Genomic DNA, 15,714 nt, shown 5'->3' on the forward strand with positions numbered 1-15,714 from the left:
ATTTTGCGCATTCAAAAGAAAGCAGAATAACTTTGTATATGAAAATTAACGAAGATTTCTTCATTTTTAGAGCAAGGAACTCAAATTTTAAGGTGAACTTACTCAAATTTTGAACAAAATATTTTTTTCTTATTTTGAGTAAAAAATACTCAAGTTTTGACAATTTCGTCTCTTAACACAAAGATGAGTAGATAGGTGGTAACTCAAGTTTAGAGTACGTGCACTTTTTATGAATTTGAGTGATGTGTCACTCAATTTTGAGTAATGTTCAATGAGGGTGTAATGAGACACAATGTAAACGTCAACGTATCCCACATTATCAGATCCGAATGGATTCCGAATCAATTCCGAATCGGCGAGAACTTTTCATTCGGAATTTCATGTGGAAATCATAATGGATTTCGAATCAATTCCAACTCCAGTGCAACAACCGATTCCGAATGAACCGGTTCGCCTACAACCGGTTGATTCGGAAATCATTCGGAATTGAGTGAGAAGATGCGGACTGAATTGTCAATTCGTCTTCTTCTTCTTCTTCTTCTTTCCTGATTTTGCACGTTTTCGTGTTGATTTTCAGTTTATTTTTAAACGAAAACGTTATATAACTGAATATACAAATTTAAATCTTCATGTTTTTCGGATATACAGAACTAGTAAATAACCAGTTCTTCTTAGAATCCCAACATAAACTATTGAAATTCGCTGGAAATTAACAAAACGGCCTACCTTAGTCAGCATCATCCATTCCTCTAGCTGGAGTGTAGTGAAATGGCTTAAGTCGCTTAAATTTCACACTAACACATTCATAAAATGAGCGAATATTCAATGACATTCATAATGTCACTGTCAATCAGGTTGATCGAGCAGCCAACTCAGGCGAAAATTCTAGCACTGAACCGATCGAGCACTAAGAAATCATGCAGACGAGTAAGAATTCATTGCTCATTCCGTCATTTCGATAATGTGGGATTGCTCAAAATACAATCGTACACTCAGAAAAATAGTATGGTAACTGTTACTATATAGAGGGCCAACCTCACCATGAGCGTATAGTGGCTTTCAGCCGACTATGAAATCAGATGATTTCAAAAATAGTCAAGTTCATGTTTACTATGAATGGTATCGGCTCTAGAATAGTAATATTGAACAGTGTATTGTATGAATAACTAATACGATTGAGATAGTTAGGCTAACCATGACCGAAGATTTTTTTACATTGTAGTTTTTGCTATAACCAGAGTCATGATATTTTTGACATTTCACTTCTAGTTATTTTGAAACTTAAAGTAGTGGTTGATTCAACAATGCTGAAGATCAGCAAAACATGAGCTAATGTTGAAAAGTTTTATGAATTTAAATTCTAAAACAAGAACAACAAAATAATTTCATTAAACTCTATTTTATTTTCGCATCAAATCAAATGATAATATGCCTGGTGAAATATTGCTTAGCATTGCTTGATAGCAGCAGTTGATCCAAGGCTCTGTCCGGTGGAGTTTTTCCTGAAGCAGGAATTGGCAGCATGAAAGAAATTATTAGCCAAGTCCAGATGCAAACCTCGATACCCACCTGCGATTTTCCGTCGGATTCGAGCGAATTGAATCCGGGAATCAAATGATAATCTTCGTTTTCATCAATCGCTTGATGTTGTTTCTACAGCGACCGATAATGAATAATAAACCGTATACGAGATGTTGATTTCACTGGAAAACATAACCGTTGCCGGCAAAATTGTTGAAAAATTGAATTTCAACGACGGAAACTAGTAAGGCTACAAACTTTACTTACCAGCAAGACCTACCAAAGTACACAGTCACAATATAGAATATTTTTTCAAATCCATCACTGATGTGTTACCCATGTACGTAATTTTCTGGTAAATTGTAACTTTATGTGACAATAACAGTACACCCGTTCATTGACAATTTGTATAGTCAGCACAATTGAAATACATAATAGGTTGAAAAACACTATACGATAATTTGCTTACTACATAAATTCTGTTGATATGGACTAAATAAATAGTGTTTTCAAACTTCATAATCGTCTTTTAAACCATGTATCTATTTATGGTAACATTATTATATTGTGAACATATTTACATGGTAGCAATAACTATTTCACTTCTCATATACATCAAGGCTCGAGAGCAATTTCACCTTACTAGAAATTGTGATTTTAACTATTTGTTCTTATATTTGAGATGACTACCATTGTCAGGATGACCATGCCAGAAAAGTCACAAATACAAATAGTTTAGTCAAGTCGTAGTCTTTGTTGTCTAGTAATTTATACAATACAAATGGTGAATAGTCATATATCATAATTGTTGACACTTTTTAAGCGTATAGTTGAAATGACAATGAAAAACAGGTTACGGTTACTATGGTTTTTTTTTCTAAGTGTAAGCTTCGATTCGTCCGATGTCGAATTTACACCCTCATTAAACATATCTCAAAATAGAGTGACACATCACTCAAATTCATAAAAAGTACACGTACTCTAAACTTGAGTTACCACCTATCTACTCATTTTTGAGTTAAGGGACAAAATTGTCAAAACTTGAGTAATTTTTACTCGAAATAAGAAAAAAATATTTTGTTCCAAATTTGAGTAAGTTCAATTCAAAATTTGAGTTCCTTGCTCTCAAAATGAAGATACTTTTCTTCGATATTTTTATATACAAAGTTATTCTTTTTTCTTTTGAATGCGCAAAATAGTGATTCAAACCCGTTTTCTTTTGAACGGTTTGGAGTCAAAATTGAATTATTTTGATATCCCTATGTTGGGCTTTTCGCTAAGCATAATTGAAACCACAAAACATCGATGATTGACGTTGATTCATGTTTTCAAAACCGGATCTAGAAACGGCAATGGAAAACGACGTATTATTGCATTCTTTATTTCGATAAGAATTTTCCGAGAATGAAAACGCACTGAACTGCAAGAAGTTTTTTTTTCACTCAAATGTTTAAAAACTCAACGCTTACTCTAATATTTGAATAAATGCGAGAGAACTCATGACAATGAGTTTATTTTACTCAAATTCATACTCAAATTTTGACATATTGTTCCAGTTTATGAATTTGAGTAATCGCAACTCAAACCTTGAGTTATGTTCAAAGAGCGTGTACTGGGTCGTAGTGAAATGTTTTCAATAGTTTGGTTCAGTGTGAAGAACCACGTTCATAAATTTTTCGATTTGCACCCCTGATTTCTACAAACAAAGCAAACAATAATATTATGAAGTTTCTACGCATCAGCTGTCTGTGGATATTGATTGCTCATTTATCTTGTTTATAATTTGATTGAGAAAAAGTTCGAAATATTCAACTATGTTATCAAATATTAATAGTTTTGTGAATTTAAACCAAAGATTTTCTAAGCATTTTGCATTTACGAACAAATCATTCAAGTGTTTCGAAATAACCATTAACTAGAAATTAAAAACGTAGTTTGTAAAATAGAAAGCAAAACTCCCTATGCACCGGAATTAATCAGCGTATTTGTGTAGGCAAAACTTGCGAAGGACAGTGTCAAACGCGAAACGAATATGATGGAATATACATTTAATTTGTTCCTAACAGTGTTTGCTATACTGGGAGGAGTCTGGCTGGCTGGTCGTTTTGTTCTGAAAGAAGATGTTGTTTACATTCCGGATGGAAAACGGCGGCATGCATGGAAGTCGGTGAAGTTGCTAAATCGTTCCTGTTTTTGTTCGATTTGCGAAATATTGATGTCATCGAATGGTTTGTTTTGCGAAAACTGCGGCGTATGTTCTGACAACGGTTGTGTTCGCAAGGCTGATGTTGAGTTTCGCTGCAAGGAGCTTCGGATTCGAACCCGAGCGGATGATGGACGAGAAAGTCGACACTTGTGGGTGAAAGGAAATGTTCCGCTTGGATCAGAGTGTTGTGTTTGTTCGGAGGATATAGATCAAATCAGTGAACCGGGTCTATACGGGCAGCGCTGTGCCTGGTGTCAGCGTGCCTCGCACGATAAATGTTTCAGCGAGATATCCGGTACGTTATGCGATTTTGGAGAGTTCAAAAGCATGATTTTCCCACCAAAGTGTGTTTTGGCCTCACGTAGTAAAGGGGCTCTAAAGGTTCATCTGACTGGTATAGTCCCGCCAGAGTGGAAGGATCAATGGAAACCGTTGATTGTGATCGGTGAATTTCAATAAATCATTGTTATATTACATAATAGTTTTATGTCTTTTCTGTTACTATTCCAGCAAATTCGAAATCTGGCAGCAGTGGAGCATCGGAAATAGTTGCTAATTTGAGAGGAATTCTGCACCCACTGCAGGTGTTGGAATTATCTCATGGACCACAGGAAGCTCTGCAGTGGGCGATTTTTGCTGCCCCAGCTACCTGTAGAATTTTGGTAGCAGGTGGCGACGGTACCGTCGATTGGGTACTCAACACAATTCTGCAGATGCGTGTTGAACCTCAACCGGAGGTGGCGATTCTGCCGTTGGGAACCGGTAATGATCTTTCGCGTGTTCTTGGCTGGGGTGCGGAAGGCCCGGACGTGTTCAATCCTGTTGACTATTTGCGTAAGATTCAGAAGGCGCAACCGATCAAATTGGATCGTTGGTTGATGGAAATTGCCGTTCATCACCATGGCCGATTTCACGTTCCCCGATTCCATTTTAGACGAAGTGTGTTCGTGTACAACTATTTCAGCATAGGAGTTGATGCTTTGGTGACATTGAATTTCCATAAGGCTCGCGAGAGTTCACTTTATCTTTATAGTAGCAGATTTATCAATAAGGTAGTATTGTTTACTGACGGTATGGTAATGGTATGCCAATCCTGTTTTGTCGATTTTAGGCTTTGTATCTTTGCTTTGGAACCCATCAGGTTGTTCAACAGGATTGCGTCGATTTGGAGAAAAAAGTTGAACTTTTCCTAGACGATGTAAAAATTGATTTGCCGGAATTGCAATCCATTGTCGTACTTAACATTGACTCTTGGGGTGCTGGTGTCAAACTTTGGGGTAAAATGAACTATGCAACCAATTGCTTTCTCAAACCAATGAATTGTTTTTTGTTTTGTTCTATTTTTTCTTTCAGAAATGAGTCGTGACTCACCTCATCACGGAGGAACTATACGGGAAACACATAGCATTTCGGATGGCATTTTGGAAGTTTTCGGTGTTGTGTCGTCGTTTCACATTGCCCAGCTTCAGGTTGGACTGAGTAAACCCGTACGATTAGGTCAAGCCCGCAGTGTGAAACTTCGTACCTACAGCACACTACCAGTACAAGCAGACGGCGAACCATGGATGCAATCGCCCTGTGATATTAACATTAATCATTGCGGTCAGGCAACAATGCTCCGCAATACATCCCAGTGAGTATGTGTTACCAAACCGTTCAAAAGGAAACGGTTTTGAATCACTACCCAAGAAACCAGAAGTTCCACAATTACTTAAAAAGTCCACTTTCTTGCTGCTTAAAAGTACACGCGGGACTTTTGAGAACTTGAAAGTACAGATCAAGTTCCGCGTGAACTTTCTAGCTGCTTAAGAAAACACGTGGCAATTTTTGACAGTTCGAAGTACAGAACAAGTTCCGCGTGAGCTTTCTCGCTGCTTAAGAGTGCAGGTGGTACTTTTAGCAACTTGAAAGTACAGAACAAGTTCCGCGTGAACTTTTTCGCTGCATAAAAGCTAAACAATGTATTCTAGAAGCAGCTTAGAAGTTTGTTCCGCTGCGTCACGCGAACTTTCAAGTGTGAATAATTACTTAAAAAATGTGCTGCTTAGAATGTTATTGATTAACTTTGAGAGCTGCTTAAGCCAAATCTGTCCCTTTTATCCGAACTTTTGGTTAGTTGGGTATTTTGCGCATTCAAAAGAAAGCAGAATAACTTTGTATATGAAAATTAACGAAGATTTCTTCATTTTTAGAGCAAGGAACTCAAATTTTAAGGTGAACTTACTCAAATTTTGAACAAAATATTTTTTTCTTATTTTGAGTAAAAAATACTCAAGTTTTGACAATTTCGTCTCTTAACACAAAGATGAGTAGATAGGTGGTAACTCAAGTTTAGAGTACGTGCACTTTTTATGAATTTGAGTGATGTGTCACTCAATTTTGAGTAATGTTCAATGAGGGTGTAATGAGACACAATGTAAACGTCAACGTATCCCACATTATCAGATCCGAATGGATTCCGAATCAATTCCGAATCGGCGAGAACTTTTCATTCGGAATTTCATGTGGAAATCATAATGGATTTCGAATCAATTCCAACTCCAGTGCAACAACCGATTCCGAATGAACCGGTTCGCCTACAACCGGTTGATTCGGAAATCATTCGGAATTGAGTGAGAAGATGCGGACTGAATTGTCAATTCGTCTTCTTCTTCTTCTTCTTCTTTCCTGATTTTGCACGTTTTCGTGTTGATTTTCAGTTTATTTTTAAACGAAAACGTTATATAACTGAATATACAAATTTAAATCTTCATGTTTTTCGGATATACAGAACTAGTAAATAACCAGTTCTTCTTAGAATCCCAACATAAACTATTGAAATTCGCTGGAAATTAACAAAACGGCCTACCTTAGTCAGCATCATCCATTCCTCTAGCTGGAGTGTAGTGAAATGGCTTAAGTCGCTTAAATTTCACACTAACACATTCATAAAATGAGCGAATATTCAATGACATTCATAATGTCACTGTCAATCAGGTTGATCGAGCAGCCAACTCAGGCGAAAATTCTAGCACTGAACCGATCGAGCACTAAGAAATCATGCAGACGAGTAAGAATTTATTGCTCATTCCGTCATTTCGATAATGTGGGATTGCTCAAAATACAATCGTACACTCAGAAAAATAGTATGGTAACTGTTACTATATAGAGGGCCAACCTCACCATGAGCGTATAGTGGCTTTCAGCCGACTATGAAATCAGATGATTTCAAAAATAGTCAAGTTCATGTTTACTATGAATGGTATCGGCTCTAGAATAGTAATATTGAACAGTGTATTGTATGAATAACTAATACGATTGAGATAGTTAGGCTAACCATGACCGAAGATTTTTTTACATTGTAGTTTTTGCTATAACCAGAGTCATGATATTTTTGACATTTCACTTCTAGTTATTTTGAAACTTAAAGTAGTGGTTGATTCAACAATGCTGAAGATCAGCAAAACATGAGCTAATGTTGAAAAGTTTTATGAATTTAAATTCTAAAACAAGAACAACAAAATAATTTCATTAAACTCTATTTTATTTTCGCATCAAATCAAATGATAATATGCCTGGTGAAATATTGCTTAGCATTGCTTGATAGCAGCAGTTGATCCAAGGCTCTGTCCGGTGGAGTTTTTCCTGAAGCAGGAATTGGCAGCATGAAAGAAATTATTAGCCAAGTCCAGATGCAAACCTCGATACCCACCTGCGATTTTCCGTCGGATTCGAGCGAATTGAATCCGGGAATCAAATGATAATCTTCGTTTTCATCAATCGCTTGATGTTGTTTCTACAGCGACCGATAATGAATAATAAACCGTATACGAGATGTTGATTTCACTGGAAAACATAACCGTTGCCGGCAAAATTGTTGAAAAATTGAATTTCAACGACGGAAACTAGTAAGGCTACAAACTTTACTTACCAGCAAGACCTACCAAAGTACACAGTCACAATATAGAATATTTTTTCAAATCCATCACTGATGTGTTACCCATGTACGTAATTTTCTGGTAAATTGTAACTTTATGTGACAATAACAGTACACCCGTTCATTGACAATTTGTATAGTCAGCACAATTGAAATACATAATAGGTTGAAAAACACTATACGATAATTTGCTTACTACATAAATTCTGTTGATATGGACTAAATAAATAGTGTTTTCAAACTTCATAATCGTCTTTTAAACCATGTATCTATTTATGGTAACATTATTATATTGTGAACATATTTACATGGTAGCAATAACTATTTCACTTCTCATATACATCAAGGCTCGAGAGCAATTTCACCTTACTAGAAATTGTGATTTTAACTATTTGTTCTTATATTTGAGATGACTACCATTGTCAGGATGACCATGCCAGAAAAGTCACAAATACAAATAGTTTAGTCAAGTCGTAGTCTTTGTTGTCTAGTAATTTATACAATACAAATGGTGAATAGTCATATATCATAATTGTTGACACTTTTTAAGCGTATAGTTGAAATGACAATGAAAAACAGGTTACGGTTACTATGGTTTTTTTTTCTAAGTGTAAGCTTCGATTCGTCCGATGTCGAATTTACACCCTCATTAAACATATCTCAAAATAGAGTGACACATCACTCAAATTCATAAAAAGTACACGTACTCTAAACTTGAGTTACCACCTATCTACTCATTTTTGAGTTAAGGGACAAAATTGTCAAAACTTGAGTAATTTTTACTCGAAATAAGAAAAAAATATTTTGTTCCAAATTTGAGTAAGTTCAATTCAAAATTTGAGTTCCTTGCTCTCAAAATGAAGATACTTTTCTTCGATATTTTTATATACAAAGTTATTCTTTTTTCTTTTGAATGCGCAAAATAGTGATTCAAACCCGTTTTCTTTTGAACGGTTTGGAGTCAAAATTGAATTATTTTGATATCCCTATGTTGGGCTTTTCGCTAAGCATAATTGAAACCACAAAACATCGATGATTGACGTTGATTCATGTTTTCAAAACCGGATCTAGAAACGGCAATGGAAAACGACGTATTATTGCATTCTTTATTTCGATAAGAATTTTCCGAGAATGAAAACGCACTGAACTGCAAGAAGTTTTTTTTTCACTCAAATGTTTAAAAACTCAACGCTTACTCTAATATTTGAATAAATGCGAGAGAACTCATGACAATGAGTTTATTTTACTCAAATTCATACTCAAATTTTGACATATTGTTCCAGTTTATGAATTTGAGTAATCGCAACTCAAACCTTGAGTTATGTTCAAAGAGCGTGTACTGGGTCGTAGTGAAATGTTTTCAATAGTTTGGTTCAGTGTGAAGAACCACGTTCATAAATTTTTCGATTTGCACCCCTGATTTCTACAAACAAAGCAAACAATAATATTATGAAGTTTCTACGCATCAGCTGTCTGTGGATATTGATTGCTCATTTATCTTGTTTATAATTTGATTGAGAAAAAGTTCGAAATATTCAACTATGTTATCAAATATTAATAGTTTTGTGAATTTAAACCAAAGATTTTCTAAGCATTTTGCATTTACGAACAAATCATTCAAGTGTTTCGAAATAACCATTAACTAGAAATTAAAAACGTAGTTTGTAAAATAGAAAGCAAAACTCCCTATGCACCGGAATTAATCAGCGTATTTGTGTAGGCAAAACTTGCGAAGGACAGTGTCAAACGCGAAACGAATATGATGGAATATACATTTAATTTGTTCCTAACAGTGTTTGCTATACTGGGAGGAGTCTGGCTGGCTGGTCGTTTTGTTCTGAAAGAAGATGTTGTTTACATTCCGGATGGAAAACGGCGGCATGCATGGAAGTCGGTGAAGTTGCTAAATCGTTCCTGTTTTTGTTCGATTTGCGAAATATTGATGTCATCGAATGGTTTGTTTTGCGAAAACTGCGGCGTATGTTCTGACAACGGTTGTGTTCGCAAGGCTGATGTTGAGTTTCGCTGCAAGGAGCTTCGGATTCGAACCCGAGCGGATGATGGACGAGAAAGTCGACACTTGTGGGTGAAAGGAAATGTTCCGCTTGGATCAGAGTGTTGTGTTTGTTCGGAGGATATAGATCAAATCAGTGAACCGGGTCTATACGGGCAGCGCTGTGCCTGGTGTCAGCGTGCCTCGCACGATAAATGTTTCAGCGAGATATCCGGTACGTTATGCGATTTTGGAGAGTTCAAAAGCATGATTTTCCCACCAAAGTGTGTTTTGGCCTCACGTAGTAAAGGGGCTCTAAAGGTTCATCTGACTGGTATAGTCCCGCCAGAGTGGAAGGATCAATGGAAACCGTTGATTGTGATCGGTGAATTTCAATAAATCATTGTTATATTACATAATAGTTTTATGTCTTTTCTGTTACTATTCCAGCAAATTCGAAATCTGGCAGCAGTGGAGCATCGGAAATAGTTGCTAATTTGAGAGGAATTCTGCACCCACTGCAGGTGTTGGAATTATCTCATGGACCACAGGAAGCTCTGCAGTGGGCGATTTTTGCTGCCCCAGCTACCTGTAGAATTTTGGTAGCAGGTGGCGACGGTACCGTCGATTGGGTACTCAACACAATTCTGCAGATGCGTGTTGAACCTCAACCGGAGGTGGCGATTCTGCCGTTGGGAACCGGTAATGATCTTTCGCGTGTTCTTGGCTGGGGTGCGGAAGGCCCGGACGTGTTCAATCCTGTTGACTATTTGCGTAAGATTCAGAAGGCGCAACCGATCAAATTGGATCGTTGGTTGATGGAAATTGCCGTTCATCACCATGGCCGATTTCACGTTCCCCGATTCCATTTTAGACGAAGTGTGTTCGTGTACAACTATTTCAGCATAGGAGTTGATGCTTTGGTGACATTGAATTTCCATAAGGCTCGCGAGAGTTCACTTTATCTTTATAGTAGCAGATTTATCAATAAGGTAGTATTGTTTACTGACGGTATGGTAATGGTATGCCAATCCTGTTTTGTCGATTTTAGGCTTTGTATCTTTGCTTTGGAACCCATCAGGTTGTTCAACAGGATTGCGTCGATTTGGAGAAAAAAGTTGAACTTTTCCTAGACGATGTAAAAATTGATTTGCCGGAATTGCAATCCATTGTCGTACTTAACATTGACTCTTGGGGTGCTGGTGTCAAACTTTGGGGTAAAATGAACTATGCAACCAATTGCTTTCTCAAACCAATGAATTGTTTTTTGTTTTGTTCTATTTTTTCTTTCAGAAATGAGTCGTGACTCACCTCATCACGGAGGAACTATACGGGAAACACATAGCATTTCGGATGGCATTTTGGAAGTTTTCGGTGTTGTGTCGTCGTTTCACATTGCCCAGCTTCAGGTTGGACTGAGTAAACCCGTACGATTAGGTCAAGCCCGCAGTGTGAAACTTCGTACCTACAGCACACTACCAGTACAAGCAGACGGCGAACCATGGATGCAATCGCCCTGTGATATTAACATTAATCATTGCGGTCAGGCAACAATGCTCCGCAATACATCCCAGTGAGTATGTGTTACCAGTTACCAAGGAACGCTCTCTTTTTATGCTAGTCGAATAATACTGGGTCGATTTGTTGACATTGGAATCTCGATTGGAATAAGGTAAGTATCCGAGAAAACCTGTTCTTTAGTTTTGTTTTTTTTTTTTAATTAGAGAATGTTTGAAATGAACATTCCTTCCATTCGGAATATATTTTTGAATATAACGTACTTTCAACGACGCGATTTTTTGGTTTCTAGTTTGTTCTCGGTATCGATAAACGACTTTGATTTTTATATAATGGACATAATTCGTATTCCTATGGGCTTGTGAATTGCCAACGATCTTAATTACGATATATATAGTCATTTAAAAGAGTACCTAGATAAATCTGATTTACTTTAATCCTAAAATCAAACTTATGTGTGAATGTATATAGATGTAGCATTTAATCAATCCAGTAAGTATGTTCTGAATTTCATCTGCCATGTGGGAATTGAAATTGAATGGAACTTGGAATAGATTAAATTACTAGAAACAGAATCAAAATCAGGGGTTTCTCGTACTATTTTCGTAGGCATGGTTTATATAAGGAAATATGATTCAAATTTTGAACATAAATAACATGACTCAGTGTCGTTTTTCGAGATACATTCGCACGGATTATAGTCACCCAACACTTGAAGTCTTCGTGTCTTCCAACTAATCGATTTTTGGGTGATCATTAATTCATGATTCTGTATTGTGTAATATTTTGCTTTTGAATGAAAATGCATTTCTAAATTGATATAAGAAGTAGTGTTTTTTTGCGTAATGATAACTAAAGCAGTTTTGGCTTTTTTGTTTGCTATAATATTAAATATATACAAATGGGTGTCGAATGCATTAATAAATCCAGGTATAACCAATAAAAGATATTATGTGTTTACATAATTTTCCTCCGTTTAATATCACATTTCCAAAGTTGTCTCTATACTCGGGAAAATCTGAAAGTGTAGGTCTGTATTAGTATTGGGAATTTTACGAAGGTTTGTCATGGTAGCTTGAGTTTGCTCGATTGGGCAAAGGAAGAACAGATAACACGGAGACAATGGGATCCTATATATTTTTACGCTTCGTCTTCGACTCACCAGTGCATTCTTAATTTATGTAGAACTGTTAGTGCCACTTCGCGGTTCAACAGAAAACCACAAAGCAGAAGTAAAGTTAATACTATTTACAAAACTTTTAATTTCTTTCCTAACGTTCCGAACGAGAAAAAAAACCTGAGATTACTTTCTGGTCGACATCAGATAGCAGTCATTTGTTTTTTTTTGGTACCTCGTGGGTAACCAATTTGTACGTATTGTCTTCGATATGGCCTTAGTAATGAGCAGTTAGAGTACTCCTTTGCCAGAGCATCGTCGAATGCATTTTGTCATTTTTTGAGTACCCGATGAAAACAGCATGCTAGAAAATGCCTGGTGAAATGAAATCAGCGAATAATGAAAACCATCTATTACCCTAGAGTCGATACTCGAATCTTCCAATTGAACGTGTTTGAACAGAACTCTGTACATGATCTGACTGTGCATGGTCAATGTAGTTCGAATTTCTGTATCGCCTCATTGATATCATTCCGTACACAAAAACACAGTCCTTATAAGGTATGTGTTCGAACGAATTGGCGATACGGAATATAAACAAGAATATGTGAGATTTTTTTGTGTTGCTAAATTTTTCACAATGTTAATCAAAACAGTGGGATAAATTTGGTTGAATGTGCGATAATCTGTATGAAATTACTCGATGTACAGACGTGTACACTGTGCTTGTGTTCAAACTTGAGTACGAGCATATGCACTGAGGAAAAAGCAACTAAAAATTTCATAAGACTAATATTTATGACCTAAGAGGAAATCAATCATTAAGAAGTAGAGACTATCAGTCTTATTATTTTCCTAATAAATATCTATTCATGTTATAATTACATATTTGTATTTCATCAATAGTCCATAATGCGAAAATGTCATAATTTGTCTTATGATTTCGTCATGACAAGAATGCTAACTAGGAAGGAAAAATTTCAGATCCGAAAAAAATTATTAATGAATTAATCGCACAATTTTTTTCTCCAGTGTTTTAATCCAGCTGTTAAAATTTACTTTGAAGAGGGTTTTTCGGAAAACTGTCATACATCAAGAATGTATTCATTGTTGGTGATTGCTGATAATTTGACAAAGAGCGGCTCAATATTCCTCTACATTGTATACAACATCGTTAATCTGGTAGATGGTGCTACAAGAACTCGTTGCCTCTCAATGCTGTCGAGTATTGAACTAATCCGAATTGTTGAATTTATTTTCAGTGTACAAATGTACACCATCTTTAACCTTGACGAAGATCAAGATGATTAGGACAGTTAGGATAATTTGCAAGCGAACCAATACTGCTATAAGTATTGTCAAACGAAAGTGAAATAAATTGTAGGACAAGAAGCTGGTGATTTTTGATTCTGCTGTTGACCTTTAAACAAGTGTTTTTTCAGTGATAAGGAAAGAAAACCCCCAATCGTAGTATAGTACAAAAACCGGCTGAACTTATAAATATAATCTACTGGTAATTTATATCAGTTTTCTTATATGGTAATTGTTCCTTTTTAGGGTGTTTATGAACCGTGAGAGAATTTTTCTACATGCCTTCGCTCCATTTCATACTCTGAATATTTCACGGCCCTTACCGAAATAGATACAGTTTTGCAATGATCGGCACTGTGTGAAATTTACCAAGAGAGAATCACAAGTTGACAATTATCGCAGAAAATCAAATGGTTGATTCGATAATCATCTGGATTCTAGATCTAGAATCCAATGTTTCGAAACTCGTATGCGGAACATTCACAAACATATTCATAGACACAACATCTACTAAGGTTATATATACATAGTTAAAAAAAGGTGCAACCTGTAACATTTTTAAGAAAATTACTATCAAACAAGAAAAACTCTTTTCACTGACCACCTTATTTTTTAATCATTTTTATCTTTTAACAAAACTTCTCAGAAATCTTCTTGGAAAACATAACATTGTTTTTTTTTACTAGGGATAATATTAATGGTTTTAAATCTGTCAGAGCAACACTAGGTATTAGATGATGTTGTACAACAAAAGGTAAATTAATAATTATCAAACGTCATCATAACGAATAAAAACATTCAAAAACATAATATACGATATTTCCCGCAAAAGTATATGATGAGATTTTTTGTTCAAACATCATGAATTTGACTTCGCTCCGGCGAAAGATCAAATTTATTGCTTTTGATGTACAAATTCATATTTTCTAATATTTTAATTGTAAAATAACTATACTTCATCAAGAGCTTGAAGTTATTCCAATATGTGTTCCACGCTAAGTGTTGGTTTCAATAACAAGATTGAAAGGTACGGTTTTATCTTATTGTTTCAGTTCCTAGGATTAGAACTCCGAAAAACGTTTATCTTTTACTTTCAGTGTGCATTATTTTTAAAGTGTTCGACTGATTTCTCACACGCAGGAAAAGATATTGTAAAAATAAAATAATTTCAACTGATTTATGCGACTTATTTTGTTGATATAGTGATTATAGCAATTCTGGTTTGATTCAACTATTGTTTTTTTAACATTTGTTTGGAACAGCCATATTCTTCGATTTTCTTAGAGATGGCTGAACCGATTTTCACAAACTCAGATTCAAAAGAAAGATTTTACGGTCTCATAGATCGCTATTGAATTTTATCCCGATCTGACTTTCGGTTCCGGAATTACAAGTCATTATGTGCAAATCGAATAGAAAATGCGCACTCAATTTTCTCGGAAATTCCTTAACCGATTTTCACAAACTAAGAAGCAAATAAAAACAAATTCCTAAAAAAGTCCACGAAAAGTTGATTCAGATCCAACTTCCAGTTCCGTTATTACAGAGCGATTAGTGAAAATTTTCAATTTCATGAGTATTTTTTCACAAGCGATGCCGAAACGAGGTGCACATTTTTATAAAACTTACTACTAAATTCATCTAGTTGACAGATTTGTTAGTTAGTGGATATATAAATCTATTTTGGGACTACTAGTCCTCGGTTTCCGCTTCCGGAAGCACCGATAATAGTGAAGAAAAACTCTAAATCCGGAACTTACTTCGATCACAGACTAACAGACAGGACACTCAAATTAGATTCTTTAACCATATAAACGGTCATTTCGAATATTCCTTTATTTGGGACAGTACTCGCATTTGTCATGATGGCGCTACGTTACCCTATCAAATACATCCTGTCTGTCATCTAGACTGTGTTTTTTTTTCATTTACCAACCGAGTTGCCATTCATACAGAATTATCTGTAATGTATTGATTTGTATACCTCCATGCGATTTTCATGCAGGATACAGATTAGTTACATATTGCCAAAACTATATACAGATTTGTGCCTACTTCTCATCCTACAACGCAATACAAACCCGTTTTGTTACAATATTTACTTGCTTCTGGTCTGCCGTCACTTAATTTCG

At 35.8% G+C, this 15,714-nt stretch overlaps 2 protein-coding genes across 2 annotated transcripts; both read left to right on the forward strand.

Annotated features, from left to right (window-relative positions):
* The first annotated feature begins 2,675 nt into the window (after window positions 1–2,675).
* On the forward strand, window positions 2,676–7,423 carry LOC131435254 (diacylglycerol kinase epsilon-like). Its single transcript, XM_058602937.1, has 4 exons — window positions 2,676–4,172; window positions 4,238–4,779; window positions 4,839–5,004; window positions 5,081–7,423. Exons 1-4 carry the CDS (start codon window positions 3,554–3,556, stop codon window positions 5,362–5,364), a joined length of 1,611 nt encoding a protein of 536 aa, XP_058458920.1. The 5' UTR covers window positions 2,676–3,553; the 3' UTR covers window positions 5,365–7,423.
* A 1,103-nt stretch (window positions 7,424–8,526) lies between these two features.
* On the forward strand, window positions 8,527–12,079 carry LOC131435255 (diacylglycerol kinase epsilon-like). The gene is made up of 4 exons (XM_058602938.1): window positions 8,527–10,021; window positions 10,087–10,628; window positions 10,688–10,853; window positions 10,930–12,079. Exons 1-4 carry the CDS (start codon window positions 9,403–9,405, stop codon window positions 11,211–11,213), a joined length of 1,611 nt encoding a protein of 536 aa, XP_058458921.1. The 5' UTR covers window positions 8,527–9,402; the 3' UTR covers window positions 11,214–12,079.
* The last annotated feature ends 3,635 nt before the right edge of the window (window positions 12,080–15,714 follow it).

The sequence above is a fragment of the Malaya genurostris genome, chromosome 3, assembly GCF_030247185.1.
Source record: "Malaya genurostris strain Urasoe2022 chromosome 3, Malgen_1.1, whole genome shotgun sequence".
In the NCBI taxonomy this organism is placed as follows: Eukaryota; Metazoa; Arthropoda; class Insecta; order Diptera; family Culicidae; genus Malaya; species Malaya genurostris.

Bases quoted from the DNA above. Each gene is read 5' to 3' on its own strand.
- LOC131435255 (XM_058602938.1), top strand. From the start codon at position 9,403: ATGATGGAATATACATTTAATTTGTTCCTAACAGTGTTTGCTATACTG. The intron at 10,022-10,086 runs GTGAATTTCAAT...TTACTATTCCAG, and splicing joins GAAACCGTTGATTGTGATCG to CAAATTCGAAATCTGGCAGC. The intron at 10,629-10,687 runs GTAGTATTGTTT...TGTCGATTTTAG, and splicing joins GTAGCAGATTTATCAATAAG to GCTTTGTATCTTTGCTTTGG.
- LOC131435254 (XM_058602937.1), top strand. From the start codon at position 3,554: ATGATGGAATATACATTTAATTTGTTCCTAACAGTGTTTGCTATACTG. The intron at 4,173-4,237 runs GTGAATTTCAAT...TTACTATTCCAG, and splicing joins GAAACCGTTGATTGTGATCG to CAAATTCGAAATCTGGCAGC. The intron at 5,005-5,080 runs GTAAAATGAACT...TTTTTCTTTCAG, and splicing joins TGCTGGTGTCAAACTTTGGG to AAATGAGTCGTGACTCACCT.